The sequence below is a fragment of the Benincasa hispida genome, chromosome 1 (assembly GCF_009727055.1).
Source record: "Benincasa hispida cultivar B227 chromosome 1, ASM972705v1, whole genome shotgun sequence".
Lineage (NCBI taxonomy): Eukaryota > Viridiplantae > Streptophyta > Magnoliopsida > Cucurbitales > Cucurbitaceae > Benincasa > Benincasa hispida.
In genome coordinates, this window is record NC_052349.1 from 72,094,996 (window position 1) to 72,115,335 (window position 20,340).

Here is a 20,340-nt window from a genome sequence, read left to right on the forward strand (position 1 = left end):
ACAAATGTGTCTAAAATATTCAGAAAATTTAACCAAACTCATCAATTACAAAGAGTACTAAAAAAAAGAAATTACACGAACTAAAATTAAGCATGATAAGAAATGATGAGATTTCTAGTACAATGGCAGTGCATACCACTTTCATTAAGCAGTTGAAACATCGTTCCCCACATCATTTTTAAATGCTTCTTTTATAAGAAATAATGAATTGTGGTAGTATGGAAATTTTTTTCTGGAAGGTATGAGGTAAAAATGACCCATGTAAGAATATTAGCATTGTTCTAGAAACCATGTTGATTGATCATATATTGTCAAGCCAATCTTACTTACCTCAACGTGGTAAACCAGATTGATAAAGTAAAACGTGGTAAACCAGATTGAAAAAGTAAACCATTTTTAAGAATAAAAATACATTTTGCAATATTAACGAAAAATGTTTTTAACCACTAGAATACCTTTGAATTTTTCATAATGTTTGAAAATTTTTAGAAATCCTTACGAAAAGGAACCTACACATCTATTCCAAACACACTAATTCATCAAAGATCAGATATCAAATTGAAATAGTCAAAATCCTCAAGGTCTAAATCAGAATTTCAATGTTCTTACGTGACATCAATGGTAGAATAATTTTCATTCCAATTTCAAAGACACATGATTAAACAAAAGGGAAATTCTTTCATTTTGAACTACATGGAGATGTGAAAATAACTAACACGATAGAACTCAATGGCCATCCTTGCTGCTGTTGCTTCTTCTTTCTTGTTTTTTTTTTTTTCCCTTATTAATCATTATTCATAGCAAATACTTAAGGCCAGTAAAAAAATATCTGCTATCTACTCCCCTAAGAAGCATGGAAGACTGTCCAAACTGTGATACAAAAAAGAAAACCTACTAACTTCTGAAATGGGCAAGCAAAATCAAGTAGGAAATTTGCACCCAAATGAAGCAGAGAAGAAAAACCAACCAAATGGGAAGCAGCACAAAAGCTCAGTTGAAAATGCCAACACCAGCATCAGCATTGCGAGCGAGCTTTGTCCACTCTGTGTGGTATGAGCCTTGGCGATCCACCCGCTCATATGTATGAGCCCCAAATAGGTCTCTCTGCGCCTGCACAAGATTGGCAGGCAACCTAGCGCGCCTGTACGTATCGAAATAGGCAAGGCTAGCGCACATTCCGGGCGTGCTGATCCCTGCCGATATGGCCAACCCGACGACCCTCCTCCAAGCAGCCTGCCTTTGCACCATCTCTCTAGCAAACTCAGGATCCACCAGCAAGCTTGCAAGGTTGGGATTGCGCTGATATGCCTTCTTGATCCTGTCCAAGAACACAGCTCTTATGATGCATCCACCTTTCCAAATTCTTGCCAACTCCCCCAAATTCAAGTTCCATCCCTTCTCCAAGCTCTTGGCCCTCAGCAAGTTCATTCCCTGAGCATAGCTGCAAATCTTGGAGGCATACAAAGCCTGCCTCACATCTTCAATCAACTTCTTCTTGTCAATCCCACTCCTCACTGACCCCACGCTGTCATTCAGCCCTGCTTCCTTTAACACCTCGGCCGCACTTTCCCTCTCCTCCTTCAATCCACTCAAGTACCTACAATCTAACGATGCTGCAATCGTCGGCGCTGCGATGGAAAGCTCAGCAGCTTGCTGCACAGTCCATTTCCCAGTTCCTTTCATCCCAGTCTTATCCAAAATCTTATCCACCAATTCCCCATCACCATGTTCATCTTTAACTTTAAAGATGTCAGCTGATATCTCAATTAGAAAGCTCTCCAACTCCCCCCTGTTCCACTCAGAGAAAATGTCAGCCAATTCGGAATTCGATAACCCTCCGACATGCTTTAAAACGTCGTAGGCCTCTGAAATCAGCTGCATATCACCATATTCAATACCATTATGTACCATCTTAACGAAATTGCCGGAACCCCCTTCACCTATGTAAGTAACGCAAGGACCATCATCGACTTGAGCAGCTACCTTCTTCAGAATATCCTCAACATTAGAATAAGCCTGAAAAGAACCTCCAGGCATCAGCGACGGGCCATTACGAGCACCATCTTCACCACCAGAAACCCCCATCCCTAGATATAGAATCCCTCGCTCAGAAGCCTGCACAATCCGACGCTCAGTATTCTCGTACCATTCATTACCACCGTCAATGATGGCATCACCAGGCTCCAAGTGGTCTGACAACGCGGCAATGGTCTGATCGACGGGCAAACCAGCCTTAACGAGGATGATAACCGATCTTGGGCGTTGAATAGAGAGAACAAAATCGCGAGGATTGTACTGGCCAAAAAGAGGGAGATTACCTTCGTTGTGGGCGCGATCTACAGTCTCGTCGACCTTGGAAGTGGTGCGATTGTAGACGGAAATGGGGAAGCCTTTCTCGGCGATGTTGAGGGCGAGGTTTTGGCCCATGACGGCCAAACCGGCGAGACCTATGCGTGAAAGAGCTGGAGAAGCTTCCATGGCAGATGAAGAGAGAGAAGGAAAAACGATGAGCGAGAAAGTGACGGAGGCGTCGAGGTCAGAAATGGAGGCTGCTGTTTCGACGATGAAGAAGAAGAAGATGAAGATAGATATTTAATTTGAACCCAAAAAAGGAAAATTAAAAAAATTAAAAATTAAAAAGTGTTTTGATTTTTATATTAAAATCAAAATTCAATTTTAAAGGGCCAACAAAATATCGTGACGGACTCGTCGAGGCAGTGAAGGGTCACTGATTTCAATTTCCTTTTTTCTTCTTTTTCTTTTTCGTTTTGGAAAATGAAATATTAATCTAAAATTCTGTTTTCAGGCTGTATTTTGGAATTTCCTTTCATACGGCGGCGTTTTGGAGACGAAAGGGAAAACTTCCAACTACCCACTGGTAAATAAGAAATAAGTTTTATGATTGGTATTTTAAAACAAGCATAAATTGCAAAAACCGTCCTTAAAATATGGTGGTAGTTGTTATTATACCCTTAAATTTTCAATTGTAAAAATTAGACTTCTAAACTTCTAAAAATGTTAAAACTGGATCCTCAATCTTATAATAATTATAAAAATTAGATCCACAAATGATAAAAATTGAACCCTCAAGCTTATACATTTATTGTAACTTATTCAATTATATAAGTTTGAGAGTCTTATTTTAATACTTGTATAAGTTTAAGAGCTCAATTTTTTAAATTGAAAATTTAAGGATAAATGCAACTACTACCATACTTTAGGGATAATTTTTGTGATTTGTCCTGCTAATAATAAAATAATAATAATAAGGTTTCTGATTGATTAAATTAATTTAATTTGTAATGAAATTTTTTTGGACTGGTTAAGTTAGCATCGAGTGGATTGTAGGTGTTTGTTATGTTTGAAAGTAGTATTTGATTATAATATTTGGAAATTATTCAATATCCATAAAAAGCAATATAAAAAAATAAAAAAGCAACCAGCGTCCATGGTACTAATAATTATTTTTTAAAATAAACTATATCGTTATCTTTTTATAAGAAAAAAAAACATTATTTTAAATGATAAAACTGTTAAAAATATTTATAAATTATAGTAAAATATCACGATTTATGTGTAATAGACTGCAATACCATATTACATGTCTATTTGTACTTTCCTACATTTGAAAACAGTCCAAAAATTATCCTAAGTAAAAAAAAAATTAATGAAATATATTGACGAATACAAATATAACATATAGTAAATGTTAAATAATTAAAGTCATTAATTAATTAATTAAAATTACATTAATTTCATGTAATTGAAATTTTGGAGTAGAGAAGTCAACTTTTTGTTTGCATTTTCATGATTATTTAGAATGACTTATTTTGGAATATTTATTATAAGGGTGAAATCTTTTAAAAGTTGAAGACCAAATTAAGAATGTTATTTTACGTCCCATTTAATATAATAAACCTAATTAAAATGACATCTTTCAAATCTCCATACCCTATATATTGTACTTAAAATTAAACTTCAATTTTGATATTTAAGATTATTCGGTTTAACTTTTCAATTGTTTAATTTTGAAAATAATCAAAATATTCTACAACTATTCAAAATAAATTTTGAAACTCTTTGAAAGTGTATTTTAAACAATTCTTTTGAGTTTAAATAAAAATGACTTCCTTGGAAAATATTTTTTCTTTAGTCAATCTAAAGATGTTCTTATTTTATTTAATGAGATTAAAATTAAAAAAAAAAAGAAAAAAGAAAAAACTACAAATGAAATCTTCAGAGAAACAAGAGGTAGACCAAATGGAGAGAGACAATTTCCCTCATATAGCTCCAAATATACAATATTGATGATCATAAGTTTATTGTCATAATTATACCTTAATAGTACACCATAGAGGATTGAACTATGACAATTTTAAATTTAAATACTATATTACTTTCTTTTCAGTTTGGAAGGTTAACCTAAGCTGTAAATTAAAATCTTCACCCCTACATTTGAGTTGGTGATATTATTAAATGAAAAAAAATTAGATAATGTGTATGAAGATCAAGGGAAAGAGAGATTTTATCCATCAAGTTAAAGAAAATTGTAATACCAAAAAAAAAAAAGGGACTTTGGTACTATTTGAATGAACATTCAAGAAAAAATAGGAAAAGTCTCACATCTTCCTCCTCCTTTGAAGCCCTTGGAAGGACTAATTTAATTCACATCTAAAAAACATCATAAAAGGAAATACAGTCTTAGTTGCAGGAATAAAACACATGCATAGCAAGTCATCAATCATATGAAATAATAAATTCTGCCTTCAAAACTGATTTTCCTGTTCACATTTACATTATTAAATCACAAAATTGGAACCTTCTTCTGGTTGGTACAATAGTCATACATCTTAATTCTACATCATAAGCTATCTATCACAACTCAAGGAGATTCTTTTCCACTCCCAAATTTTACTAACCTTAATTATGTTGAAGAAGGTTTCAAACTATATCTGCATTTTAGGGCAGAGAATAAAAGAACCACCACCCAAGGGAAATCAAGTCTCTAAAATGGGTGAATGTTATATCTAGCAGCAGCCATAACCGATTCAAGTGAAAGTAGAGTGAATTTCACTGACCTTCATTTGGGGAAAGAGAGAAAAAGCTTCAGCACTCGATTCTAACGGCACCGCTTTCGGATGAAATGAACTTGGGCTTCCTTACTACTTGCTCCAAGCACTGCACAACGTCTCCAATCTGGAAATCATTCCAATTGTGTATCACAAGTCCACACTCATTACCCTTCTTCACTGAATCGACGTCTTGTTTTTCCCGCTTAAGAGATGCACATGATCCTTCGAATAAGACTTCCCCACTTCGTAGAAGCCTCATGGTCGATGATCTTGAAAAGGAACCATCAAGCACTCGACATCCAGCAATTTTAACATCGGGTCCCTTTGACTTGCTCCTTCCTTTGAGTTCAAAAATGTTCAGCACCTCGGCCTCCCCAGCTATCTGTGTCTCGGAAGTCCCAGGTGCCTTGTCAACTATCAGATTCCCAATGTCCTCCAAAAGGTGATAGATTACACGATGTAGAATTATCTAAGCCATTAAAGAAAATCAAACTTAATACAGCTTTTCAATCTTTCTTTTCTGTCATGCATGTAATATAAATCTGAATCAAACTTAATACACCTTTTCAATCATTCTTTTCTGTCATGTATGTAAAATAGTTGCATATATTTGCCGCGTATAGAGTAATGAGTATTAATAACTTGACAATTACCAACTAAATTTGACTTTTACCTATTTGACCAATTGATAAAAGATATAGAATGAGCGAAAGAGAATAATTAGAAACAAATGACGAAAAGCTCAGGACTCCAATTTCACCTACTAATTCCTCTTTAGATTCTTTAATCTCATCACCTCATGTTCATTTCCTATGTTGAGCGCGATTTCTCTCACATAAACAACTAATCTTTCTCCAGGACTAACATACTAATGAGCAAACTCCAGCCTAGACGTAAAATTTAGAACTATCAAAAAGCATTACTGCAGTAGACATGAAATATAAAACTCAAACCAACTTTTCATTGTTTCTTATGGTCTAAAGGATGGAAACGAACATTTCATGGGGATATTGAGATTAAATGGCAGCTCATACCTTTATACCAGCTTGAGTAGCAGACTGACTGATAGAACTTGGGGGATTCTTCACATTAAATCCTACTATATATGCCCCACACGCTTGAGCTAAGTCCACATCAGACTGGGAAACTGGGCCAACGCCAACGTGGACAACATTTAGAAAAACCTGCATGTGAAATAGGAAACATTATGCACATGCATAACTGCTCACGATTGAGGAAAATGAGATTAACGTCTACAAGTGCAATAATACATTATGTACGTTGAAACTATCATTTGAACCAAAAACGAGAAGTTACAATTAAGGTCAGAGAGATTTTTTTTTTTTTTTTTTTTGGGGGGGGGGGGAGGAAGGTACCTGAAGGGACTGTTAAAGGCTTCAATGCATCTGTAACTGCCTGCACAGTGCCCTGAACATCGGCTTTTACTATTATTGGTAATTCAACCCTCTGAATTACCTCCTCGGACTGTTCTTCAGTTTCAGTCTTCCCCTCACTCAGCTTCTTCAGCCTATCCTTCTCAAATTTCCTTTTCCTCCCCGCACTGAGCATTCGTGCACGTTCCTCAGACTCTACAACAATAATATCATCACCTGCCATAGGAAGCCCTCTTAATCCTTCAATCTCAACAGGCATTGCAGGCCCTGCTCGGTCTGCCAATTTCCCCACCATATCCCTGATAACCCTTATTCTGCCCCACTCGCAGCCCACAACCACAAACTGACCACTTTCTAAGGTCCCTGCCTTCACAATTGTAGTAGCCAAAGGACCTCGACCTTTGTCAAGCCTTGCCTCCACTACATAAGCTTGAGCTGGTCCGTCGATACGAGCTTTTAAATCCATCATTTCAGCCTGGAGGAGCAATGCTTCCTCCAAACTATCTAATCCTGTTTTCTTCAATGCTGACACATAAACAACTTGAACATCTCCTCCCATCTCCTCAAGCAATAAACCCTCCGAAGCAAGCTGCAGTTTGACTCTTTCAGGATCAGCAGCAGGCTTATCACATTTGTTAATTGCAAGCACGATAGGTACATTTGCTGCTTTAGCATGTGCCATAGCTTCCAGTGTTTGCGGCATCACCCCATCATCCGCAGCCACTACCAGGACAACTATATCCGTAACTGCTGCACCTCTCGCTCGCATAGCGCTAAATGCAGCATGACCTGGAGTGTCAAGGAAAGTGATTGAAGCACCTGAAGCCATCTCCACGACAAATGCACCCAGGTGCTGAGTTATACCCCCGGCTTCTCTAGCTGCCACTGATGTCTGGCGAAGTGCATCTAAAAGAGAAGTTTTTCCATGATCAACATGACCCATGACTGTTATAACTGGTGGTCGTGGTAGAATTTCAGAACCTTCACTAGAGTGTAATCTCTTAATGTTTACTCCAACTTCCTGAAACGATGAAATAATATGTAACCATATACTTCCAATCACAACAACTGAAATAAGCTGGGTAGATGGCAATCACACTGGTCACTAGTAATTGGGCGGGGGGGCGAATTAACAATAAAGACCCACCCCACCCCCACAAAAAATAATAATAATAATAAATAAATAAATATACCCTTTTTAATCACAAGCAACAAAAGTGTCCCAGTGAATGGTTCAAAAACTCATTCACGGCAATACAAACATGTACTTTTTTAAGTCTTCCAGTTCCATCTATCTTATCTGTATTCCATGATACTGATTTGAGTTAGAAAACCGTATTGCTCTAATATGAGATATAAGCATGAAAATGATGTTTTATGGAGGAAGCTTATTAACGATAAATCTGGTTCAATATCTCATCTAGATTGGGCTTCATTAGCACCATCAAAAGGGCAATGGAAAAATATTATCAAGCAGCAAGAACTCATCACCAGTAGAGTAGAGTTCCGCATCAAATTGGTAATGGACCCTCCACCTTTTTTTGGACAGACCCATGGATAACCAGGCCAGCCCTTCTCCATGAGGAATTTGAAAGATGATGAGGCTTTGGAATGGACTGATATCAGCATGGTTTTAGTCCCAATCATTCTCTCCCAGCCGGATGATGCTTGGAAATGGCCTCTCAATCTTGACGGGCACTTTTCCACTAAACTCTCTTATAGCTGATATGGATCATAGAAACGGCATTTTGGAGGCATCTTTGGCTGGAGGTACATGGAAAGACAAATACCCAAAGAAGATCAAGTTTTTCCTCTGGGAATTGGCACATGAGGCCATTAACACCAAACAAATACCCAAAGCAGATCAAGTTTTTCCTCTGGGAATTGGCACATGAGGCCATTAACACCAAAGATGTCCTAAAAAAAGAATGCCGAGTATGACCATATCTCTTGGGTAGAACACATAATCACCTTTTCCTCCCTTGCTCTTTTGCCTGGAATTTTTGGAGTAAACCTTTTGGTGCTTTTGGTTATGGATGGTCTTTGGTGTTTCCTAGAGATGTTACGACGCACCTTAGCTCCATTCTCTTGGGTCAGTCTTTCAAGAATGTCAAAACTCTTTTCTGGCTCCATATATCTCGTGCTTTTGTTTGGGTACTACGGAAAGAAAGAAACAAGAGTCTTCATGGACAAAGATCATCCTTTCAATAGGTCCTTCGACCTTGTCATTTATTACACTATTTCTTGGTGTAAAAGTTCTGATCTTTTGCTTCATATTCATACACTTTCCTACTAAAAATCTGAGACATCTTGTAGTAAAACCATGAATTGTATATCCTTTTTGTGAATTTTATACATCAATGAAATTAATTCTTATCAAAAAAGAAATATATTAGTTTTAGTAAGGGCAGGCACTCGTGTTTCAACAACCCCACTATACTAATTAGTTTTAGTTCGCTTGGAACCAATAGCACATACCACAAGATTTGACCATGACCAATGATAATTTTCATTTAACAGAGATTCATGGGAAGGAAGATTCAAACACTAAACCTACAGGAGGAGAAGAGAGAGTACTGAAATGGCCATAGTCCAAAATATTTTTATGAGAACGGCCTTCTCTTCATAGTAATTTACCTCAAGCACCCATCTGGAATACACCATTAATACTCATAAATTTGAAATTCATTGACAATAAAAATAGAACAGAAATTAACTGGCCACTGGACTATAATGTGAATAACTAAAAAGAGATTCATATTAATACAGGTTTCTTATGCTTATTAGTTATTAATACTAAGGCCAAAAGTTTTTGACTGAGATGACTGACATGCTTGAGCCAATTGGATAATGGATATTTCTAAGCATCCAACTATTACCTATTAAAAGTTTAAAACAGACATACCATGGCAACAAGCTCTGCGACGTCAATGCTTAGTGGATCATACTCTGAGTCGACCTTTTCACCAACATTTATGATAATATCCTGCAGTCTGGATATGGTCTCACCAGAACGTTTAGCAAGTTCAGCAATTGTCATGCCATCAAATATCTCAATTGTTTTATCAGGAACAGATCTAATGGTGTGTTTCGGTTTTGGAGGAACATATGGAGCTTCAACTGGTGGTTGATCCCTGCGATCCCTTCTTACAGACTTCTCTTTCTTTTGAGTCTTCAAACCAAATTCCTGATGATGTCCTCTTCTAACCAATAATTCTGCACTTGAATGGAAATACCTAAACAATTTTTAAAAAAAATATATATGAAAAAAATGGGGGGAAAAAAACATAAAATGCACTGCAAACCACTAGTGTAATTTTTTTCCTTTTAAGTGTATATACATTAATCAACCTAGGATCCTCTCCCTATAACGAATCAATATTCTGCTGCCAAATTCCATTGCCAACTTCATCAGAACTGTCAAGGAATTATAATAGCAGCAAAAAATTATGTGATATTATTAGACAACAGGGGAAAAACACGGTAATGGAATGGATGCATTACCTTCTTGGAGGTTCTATTGTAGAAGCCACATAAAATTTGGGCCCATGATATGCTGAACCACAAGAAACTTCTGTACCATACATTTGAATTGCAAAAATGGTCACATAACCACCATCATTTGAAATCAAATTAAAGAATTTCATATGATGTAAGGCAAAAAAATATCTGCAATAGGGTGTTACCTGGAATGCATCTTGATGAAGCAGGGATTAACTTAACAACAACCACCTCATCAGTAGTCACAAAACTTGACCTGGCTATATGCCTTCGTGAACAAGTAAAAGTTCTTCGAAGACCAGCATGCATTCCCTGAATGAGAAGATTTTGGTGTACTTCAGGCAAATAGTTTTCACATCACAAGAAATAAGGTCAAACAAGACAAACACCTTAGAGTATAAGACCAGCTATACTTACTACAGATTCAAAATCTGTGAAATGAGCTAGGGGCATTTGATTTGGTTATGCCTTTTTCTTCTTGCGAAATAACTAAGCTGAATGAATTTTTTTTACCATAAAATGAAATCTCCTTAGCCTCCTCTTTTTATTTTTTTATAAATTATTATTGATCAGTAATAATAATGTTACTCATTATAATTTGATATACACAATAATCTTTGATTAAGAATTTCTATTCTTTTTTTAATAAAATTTAGGTGAGAACAAAGCAGCTAACTTTATTAGTGTTTAATTGCTTTTCAAGGGTATTGACATAGTCCCCTATTAGGGACTCTTCAATCTCGTTGGATGTTGAAATAGCATAAAAAACCTCTTCTAGCTTTATCAGTCCTTACTAAACGTTCTAACGAAAAGCTATTCGGTCATGACTTTCAAGTTCAATTGGTTCCGTAAGGCTACTTCAACCATTCCTCTTAAGCGCAAGGGACGAGAGTTGCTCGAGCGTCAGCGAGAGGGACGAGAGTTTGGCACGGGACTCTTATCTCTAAGCAAATGATTGTCTATATAGAGAAGAATTTTGTCTTCCGAAGTGAGCCATTGGCAAGAAGCACAAAATCCGCTAGGGGACTAAGCGCATATACCTTGTCTTCTTTCATTGAAAAGTTACAGTGACGAATGAACGGATCAAGCAGTGCAAAAGGACCTACGATGATGAAGTAAAAAGGGGGGACGTAGGGAAGCTGCAGGCAAACAAACTACATAGCGGGCAATTTGCAGAGGACACATGTAAACTTCTTCCTGTAGGTCCTCGTTCAGGAAGACATTTGGAACATCTAATTGGAACAGAGGCCAATCTCGATTCGCTGCAATAGAGAGCAGGAGACGAACAGACTGAATCTTGGCTACAGGGGTGGGGTAAATAAGGGCTTCCTCCTAATCGAGACCATATGTTTGAGTCAAGCCTTTAGCTACTAGCTGTACCGACCTTTTCCTCCTTTCTCCCATAAAGCTTCCCTTCACCCAGTCCCATATCCTATTAGTAGAGACCCAGATGGGGAGACTCAAAATAATACAAATGCACATTTCCTCTCTGAATCAAGTGGTATCAAATCGAAGTAACATAGGTCATGTATTCTAATTGAAGTGATTTCCGAGAGAACAAAGTGGATTGTTGAGCCAATTCTAGCATGAGAGGACCAATGAGACAAAATACTGTTGGATGCATTCCTTCGCTAGTAAGGCTTCCACCCATCTCAATTGATGAGTCTTTGGTCAATAATCTCGTACTCTCGACCGGCTCGAACCACTACATTATCCATGTTCCGGCTCATTTGTATGCTTATCCTAATCATGCCACCAGAACCTATAATAAACCATCATTTCAAACCATCCTGTTGCAAGGAATCTTTGGATATTAATTCGAAGGGAGCGTCGAACACCGAAAGTGAAGTTGCTCCTACCTACAGGAGCATCCGCCTTTTTTCGGGAGATTGGGAAGAGGAAATCAGGTATGAGGTCTGAGGTCAACGGCGATTGATGCATTTTTTTTCGGGAGATTTGGTGGCTGTTTTTTAACTCAGTTTTGAAATTTTCTTGAACCAAAATGCCATCCCCACTTATAAGATCTCCCATTTCAAAATGCCGACCAAATGGCCAACTGCCAAGTCAAGTGAAACAATGTCTCACAATTTTTTTAGGGGTGGCAGGGATTTCACAAGCATCCCAACACCTTGTCAAGTGGGATAAAGTTCTCCTTCCCATAGTCAAAGGCAGGCTGGGCCTCTACAGCATAAAAGACAAAAGGTTGTGCTATATTAGCCAAATGATTGGGGTGTCATCAAAGGGAAAAGAAGGCTCTATGGAGACTGACTAATGATGCAAATTTGGGTTCAAAGGCCCTAATTGACCAACCATGGCTGCTACTTTTCATTCATCATCTTGCCCCTCAAAATCGGTGGTCTAGTTTGAAGCTAAGAAGCATGGACACTTTAGTTTGGCTAGTGTGTTCATGTCCAATACGCATAGACACTTGGACACTCCGACACTTGTTGGACACTTGTTATTGCAACAATTGTGTTAGACATGCATAGAACACTTGTTGAGTAGACTAAAACGGCACATATATGACAAATAATAATAAATTTTAAGAGTGAAATACATCAAACTAATTTTTATGCATATAAATGCATCAAGCCATTTACTTTGAATTCTCTTCTAGCATAAAAATGACATATATTTTTTTAAAACGTATATTGTAGTTATGCTTCTTAGGTTGAAGTCATTGAATGCAAAGTTCACACAAAAGTTTAAACAAAATGGCACATTCTCTGAGCTCATAAATAAATATCAAATAAAACTAGCATGTAAAAGAAATATCATTTGAAAACATATACTCACTTTTTTACCCAGCTCTCTCCAAGCCATTCATAAGTATCTGAGTTCCGCTACCTGCACATTAGGACAGACAAAACGCTTAAATTCGAATAGGAAGCCAGAGACAGCCTTTTGACCTCAAATATCAAAAAAGCAGACAAAACAACACCCCGAAAGATAAATTATTTTAAAGTCGGAAACTTTTGTGAAAAAATTTATAACCAACAAAGTACGAATCAGAAATCACATACCCAACTTGTCAAATATTAAAGAATGATTCACTATTCACAAAGTGAGAATAAAACAAGAATTCTTAAACATTAAGATGGACCTAGGTAAAACTGCATCATATAGAAGATAGCCGTCAAGAAGAAAAAGACACTTACAGAGAAAAAAAAATAACAACACCCAATTAGAGAAACAGCATAAGATGGAGCAGAGCCCAACAATAGCTTGAAAGTAAGAGATTTATAATATGTTCAAATAAAAGTCATCCAGTTTAAAGGAATAACGATGCGATTAGTTTGGTTCCTCGATTGGAATGCCAAATTTGGTGTCCCTTACAGAAAGGATGAAGTTGAAGGGTAGAAAGAGTAGCTGGAACTCTGCGACAACCTCGGATTTCAGTGGGTATTAAGGGAAGATGGCTGTGTTTAGAGAAATCCGATGGAGATGAACAAAATAATCGCAGGGCACCAAATTTGATCGACGGACGGAAAGCGAAGGGTTTATGGTGATCAAAACCCGACTCATTTATATACCGAATCGAACCGCTCCAACCGGTTCGATCATAAGCTTCAGTTCCTGATAAGTAATACGGTATCAAATTTGTGCCCAAACTAGCCTAGGGCATGAAGTTTTGAAAGATTTTATTTTCCCACGCCTTTTAGTGTCAAATATATATATATATATATATACGGTGTATTTTATAAAGTTTAGAAGGTAACTATTATTAATTAAATTTAAAATATACTTAATACGAATATAACTCAATTAGCATACAAATTAAAATGGTAGAACAAAATGATTTTGAATTGCATTTTAGTTTCTAATTCAGTAATTAATTATTTTATAAATGGACTATTAATAACCAAATTATATGCCTTACTAAAATAATATCAATAAAAACATGGCCAAAACAACAAACTTAAACATTTAAAATTGCAATGACCACTATAGTTATTAAAAAAAGTTAATTTTGGCTTAACTTTTAGTTTTTAGTTAATACAATTTAAAATTATATAGGCATAACTAAACTTAAAAATATCTTTAAGATAATACAAATGAAACATTAGAAACCAAAAGGCATACGAATGTGGTAGCAAATAAGAGGTAAAAAACCTCTAGTTATTTAGATATAATATTGGCAATAAAAACAAAATTATAGACTTGAAAAACACTTTAAAAAATTGGTATGCTTAATATTTTTGCTCAAATATAAAATTATTTGGGTAATTGTGTCTCCTTTTCATACGATTCGTAGTTCATAATGTCTTAAATTTATATAATATTCTAATAATTGTTTTACAATAATTCCTGTAATATACACATTAAGGTAATATAATTTAAATTTATTTAATATATTTGTATGAATTTAAATAGAATAAATTTAATTTATAAAAATAACTAAAATATATTTTCTAAAATAACTAAAATATCTTTGTCTCTAAAAAAAAATAACCAAAAGTGCTCGTGAAATTGGGGAGCACAACGAGAACTTGGATATGGAGAAAATATAATATAATAATAATAATAAATATAATATAATATAAAATAAAAAAGACTAAAATCATAAAATAACTAAAATTATAAAATTGGATAATATGTAAAGTAGTTGCATTTTGAAGTGAAATTCTTACAATGTAGGTATAATTTTAAGATCCACCAAATATCACTATTTATAGGCAAAGTGGCAAATAGGATGTGGATTTATATGGACACCAAACATGAAGAGTGACACATGGCACATGGACAACATGAAGGCACATGGACATGGACAACATGAAGGGTGACACATGGCTTTAGGACACTAAACAATGAGCATTTATTTATTATTATAATTCATAATACTCCCCTTTATATGCTCATATATATATATATATATATATGAAATAGCCTTGTTAAAACCTTACTAGAAAAAACCCTTAGTAAAGGGAAAAGAGTACATATTTCATATAATACATACTCTTAAAAAAATACAATATATTTATTCCCCTCACAAAAACATCACTTAAGATCTCTGGGTCGCCGCATTCCAATGTTGTGCGCCAACTTTTCAAAAGTTGCGGTTGGTAATGCCTTTGTAAATAAGTCGGTCAGGTTATCCTTCAAACAAATTTGTACAGTGATATCGTCATTTTCTTCAAGATCATGAGTGTAGAAAAGCTTCGGTGAAATATGTTTTGTTCTATCTCCTTTAATATATCCTCATTTGATTTGTGTTATGCAAGCTGTGTTATCTTGAATAATATTATTAGAAGATTTTTATTAGAAGACAAGCCACACGTTTCACAAATGTGTTGAGTCATTAACCTTAGTCATACACATTCTCGACTAGCCTCGTGAATTGCAAGAATTTCAGCATGATTTGAGGAAGTGACCGTTATAGTCTGTTTCACCAACGTCATGATATAGCAGTTCCTTCACGTGTGAATAGATAATCTATTTGATATCTAGCTTTGTGTGGATCAGATAAATATCCAGAATCTACATAGCCAACTAGATCAATTTTTTATTTATTTGAATAAAACAAACCCATATGATTGTTCTTCGGAGATAACGAAGTATGTGCTTAATTACGTTCCAATGTCTTTTTGTAGGAGAAGAACTATATCTAGCTAATAAATTTACTAAAAATGCAATATCTGGTCTTATATTATTAGCAAGATATATAAGTGCACCAATTGAACTAAGATATGGTACTTCAGAACCAAGAAGTTCTTCTTCTCGAGGTCGAAATATATCTTTCTTTATATCTAATGAATGGACTTCCATTGGAATATTTAATGGATGTGCTTTGTCCATATAAAATCTTTTCAAAAATTTTCCTGTATAAGTTTACTGATGAATAAATATTCCATCTACTCAAAGCTCAATTTGCAAACCAAGGCAAAATTTTATTTTTTCGAGATCTTTCATCTCAAATTATTTCTTAAGATATTCGATGACCTTTGAAAGCTCTTTAGAAGTTTCAATTATATTTAAGTCATCAACATATACAGTTATAATAACAAATCCTGATTGTGATTTCTTTATAAAAACACACTAACATATTGAATTATTTTGATATCCTTCTTTCAATAAATATCCACTCAGACAATTGTACCATATCCGTCTTAATTGTTTCAATCCATATAGTGATCTCTGTAATTTTATTGAATACCATTCCGAGGAATTTGATATATATGTTTCAGGTACCTTAAATCCTTATGGGATTCTCATATAAATATCATTATCAAGAGATCTATATAAATATGTTGTGACTACATCCATAAGATGCATATCCAAACTTTTATACACAGTCAAGTCAATTAAATATCTTAGTGTAATTGCATCCACCATCGGAGAATATATCTCCTAAAAATCAATATCAGGTCTTTGTGAAAAACTTTATGCAACTAGTCTTGCTTTATATCTTGTGACTGAAGGAACTCTTAAACAAGAGTATCCATGAGTGCATGCGGATCTTTCTAATTTCATTGTGACCGATTACCACACATACATTCTAACAAATAGATATGCATTGTAACCCTAATTATCGGCATGTTTTAATAATTAAAATATAAAAGACTGAGTGAACATACCAGTTGAAGACTATCTTCGATCCAATTCAGTCTGGCAGAAGCGAACTCCTTTACACTCCTTATCGCCCAGCAAACAGTCGCCTAACAGCACCATGATCCTCTAAACAAACGGTAGTGCACGAACTAATAGCAACCAGGGATGACACCACCACTCGAAGCCCTCGGTATTCTCGGAGTGAGAACCCAAAGGGTGGACTTTGATGGAATTGGTAGAGGGAGGAGGAAAAGACGATCGTGTAGTACGAACAAGCAAGTGGGAGATAGTAGATGACTATCGTATAGTCGGGTGCTTTTCGTTGAAAGAAAGGTACACAATCGTATAAATTTTACTAAGCGATCATCTAACAAATAGTAAGCGATCATTTAGGTCTGCTCAGTGCCCTAAGTGATCGTTTAGAAAAGGTAAGCGATCATCACGTGCAATCGTTTTGTGTGCAGGTGTGCGATCGTTTAGGCGATGGGCACTATTGTATACTCTCAACGTTAAGCGATCGTGAAGTTTTCACACCGTGAACGAATTTCTGCGCCTTTTACAAAACGAAACCAATTTTCATTTTATTCTTCAGTTACAAGAACCGAATTCAATTCTCCCACTTTCACATGATTCCGGAGAAATTCTCAGACAATTATCTCATAACCGCCTATTTAATTAAATAATGAATATAGTCATATATATTCTTAACCTATAGTTTGATATCATACATCTACTATAGTAATTTCTCATCGATATAAATCATATTTATATCTAATTTCCTCCAAAATAATGTATCTCATACATTTAGTCAATTATATCATATATAATTAATCAGTTCAATTATATAATATACAATCGAACTACCTCTTGTCAATTTGAACATTTCAAACTACCCAAAAACTTATTCTCAACTTTATCTAAGCTACCAAGGGGACCTCATGGACATGTGGCTCGAAGCTCCAACGGTACGTGAATAGCTGACTAAACTTTTAGCCACGAGATCCACCATCTGTTAATTGCCGGACATTCCACTAAAGACCAACAGCTGAACTCTTCTTACCACAAATATATTTTTGTGCCCATCAGATATAACCAATCATGAGTACGATGACCCTTCACAGATTCTTATAAGTACAGCTGGACCAATTTACCGTTTTGCTCCTATAGTTACATCTCACTCCTTAAGTACTACTGATTCTTCTAACGAACAATACAACATAATCCAACTATGTGTGAATACCTCTTGGACCAAAAGAAGGTGTATGGCGCCACGTCATTCACGCCCTAAGGGAGCTATTTATCTACGTGTCCCTGCTTCAAGTAAGGAGTTGAATTCCATCTCGTGTAGCTGAGTTTTCCCAACTCCTAAATTAGATGAATCCTCAAAGTGGTAGGTTTGAGTCGGCGACCTGACCACTCGCCACCCATGTAAATCAAAGGACCGCCCTCAATGGCAAGAGTTCCCTACTCAGTCAGGGTTGAGGTCATGTTACCTAGGTCATCCGTGAAGTGAAGTCTCTGTCATGAACGGTATTATATAACGAGACATTAACACTTCGTGGTCAGGTCTTATACAAACTCTTTTTATAGGATGTTCCGCTCACATGTCCCCTACAAGAATGATAAGGATCAGACCATCTGTGACAAGTCACAACACTGTGACCATTCACAAAGCAGCTGCATCCGTAATGTTACCAAGATAAGGTTTCCCTCCCTTTATCCATATACTACAAACCATTTTGATTATCACTTAAGACATGATCCACTTGTATGTCACCACATATATGCTTAAATTACATCCAGATAACCAGGGATTTTAGGTTTATTGGTTTGTGGTAAAGCAAATAAAACATTTAACTGAGCAAAATCAAGAAGTGGAAGCTCAACAATCATCTATATATTATACATCATAAGCGTTCGTATAAACTATTTATAAACTACAGGACACGAGACTTTAGGGCATTAACCCCAACAATCTCCCACTTGTCCTAAAGTGGTGTGGAGTGTACAAAACCTAGTATAAAACAATAAACTAGGGCATAAAAGCCCAGTACAAGAAAATCTCCCACTTGCCCTAGTCCAGCTGAGGGCGATCCTGTAGACCCATGCTCTGAAGGTGACCCTCAAACACTATAGCCGTGAGAGCCCTCGTAAATGGGTCAGTAACATTGTGCTCCAAAGCGATCTTCATGACGTCCCCTCGATGCACTATCTCGCGAATCAGATGATACTTTCGCTCTATGTGTTTGTCACGCCTGTGACTCCTAGACTCCTTGGAGTTTGCCACTGCCCCACTATTATCACAATAGAGGGTAAAGGGCTTAGACATATCTGGAACAACTTCCAGTTTTGTCAAGAACTTCCTGAGCCAGACGGCCTCCTTAGCAGCTTCGCAAGTCGCTACATACTCCGCCTCCATAGTGGAGTTGGCGATACACCCCTGTTTAGTGCTTCGCCACACTACAGCTCTTTCGTTAAGAGTAAAGACAAACCCTAACGTGGACTTGCGAAAGTCCTTATCAGTCTGAAAGTCAGAATCCGTGTATCCGATAAGGATTAAATCCCTAGATCCATACACGAGTATGTAGTCCCTCGTTCTCCAAAGATATTTGAGGATATTCTTCACTGCTGTCCAGTGACCCTGGCCTGGGTTAGAATGATACCTACTGACTATGCTCACAACGTAGCAGATGTTTGGATGAGTACAGAGCATCGTGTACATCAAATTGCCAACGACAGACGTATGTGGGACCCGTCTCATCTCCTCAACCTCTTGAGGCATCTTAGGACATATGCCCTTAGACAAATTGATTCCATGCCTGAACGACAGTAGGCCCCTTTTAGAGTCCTACACCAAGTACTTAAGCAACATCTTGTCAATGTACGATGCTTGAGACAGTGCTAGCACTTTGTTCTTATGATCCTAAAAGATCTGTATACCTAGAACAAATTGAGCCTCTCACAAATCTTTCATTTGGAATTGGGTCGCTAGCCAGTTCTTAACTGCAGTCCATAGACCTATATCATTCCCAATGAGTAGTATATCATCTACATACAACAGTAAGAATACTATTGAAGCGTTGATGATCTTCTTGTAGACACAAGATTCATCAACGTTCTGGTCAAAGCTATATGACTTGATTGCAGTATCAAACTGTATGTTCCAAGATCTAGACGCTTGTTTTAGCCCATAAATGGACCGATTCAACTTGCAAACCTTTTACTCTTGACTTTGGACTATGAATCCCTCGGGTTGCACCGTGTAAATGGTCTCCTCAAGATTGCCATTCAGAAAGGCCGTCTTGACGTCCATTTGCCAAATCTCATAATTATAATAAGTTGCAATGGACAGAAGGATGTGGATCGATTTTAACATGGCAACAGGCGAGAATGTCTCCTCATAATCGACTCCCTCTAATTGGGTATAACCCTTTGCCAAAAGTCGAGCCTTGAAGGTTTGCACCTTCCCATCAGCATCCCGTTTGCGCTTGTAGATCCATTTACACCCTATAGGTCTTACCCCATTAGGCTAATCTACAAGATCCTATACTGAGTTGAAGTACATCGACTCCATCTCGAGATCCATGGCCTTGACCCATTCATCCCGGTTAACATCCTCCATTGCCTTCTGATAAGACAACGGATCCTCAATGTCGCCATCTGCTACCATAGTAAGGATTTCCGTGAAACCAGATAGCAAACGGGCAGGTTCGCAACCCTCCCATTGCATCAAGGTTCCCTCAACTCTTGAGGTGGAATCGACCTACTAGATGAACTACCATTAACAACTCTTGCTAATGAAGCAGGCCCTTCAACAACTCGTG

At 36.6% G+C, this 20,340-nt stretch overlaps 2 protein-coding genes across 2 annotated transcripts; both read right to left on the reverse strand.

The window, feature by feature from the left end:
* Positions 1-605: 605 nt before the first annotated feature.
* On the reverse strand, positions 606-2,616 carry LOC120085034 (6-phosphogluconate dehydrogenase, decarboxylating 3, chloroplastic). Its single transcript, XM_039040862.1, has one exon. It carries the CDS (start codon positions 2,476-2,478, stop codon positions 991-993), a length of 1,488 nt encoding a protein of 495 aa, XP_038896790.1. The 5' UTR covers positions 2,479-2,616; the 3' UTR covers positions 606-990.
* Positions 2,617-4,734: 2,118 nt separating this feature from the next.
* Positions 4,735-13,474, reverse strand: LOC120083307 (translation initiation factor IF-2). Its single transcript, XM_039038998.1, has 8 exons — positions 13,126-13,474; positions 12,764-12,814; positions 10,153-10,279; positions 9,971-10,040; positions 9,372-9,702; positions 6,454-7,487; positions 6,107-6,260; positions 4,735-5,541 (listed from the first exon to the last, which is right to left on the reverse strand). Exons 2-8 carry the CDS (start codon positions 12,788-12,790, stop codon positions 5,107-5,109), a joined length of 2,178 nt encoding a protein of 725 aa, XP_038894926.1. The 5' UTR covers positions 12,791-12,814; positions 13,126-13,474; the 3' UTR covers positions 4,735-5,106.
* Between the last annotated feature and the right edge of the window lie 6,866 nt (positions 13,475-20,340).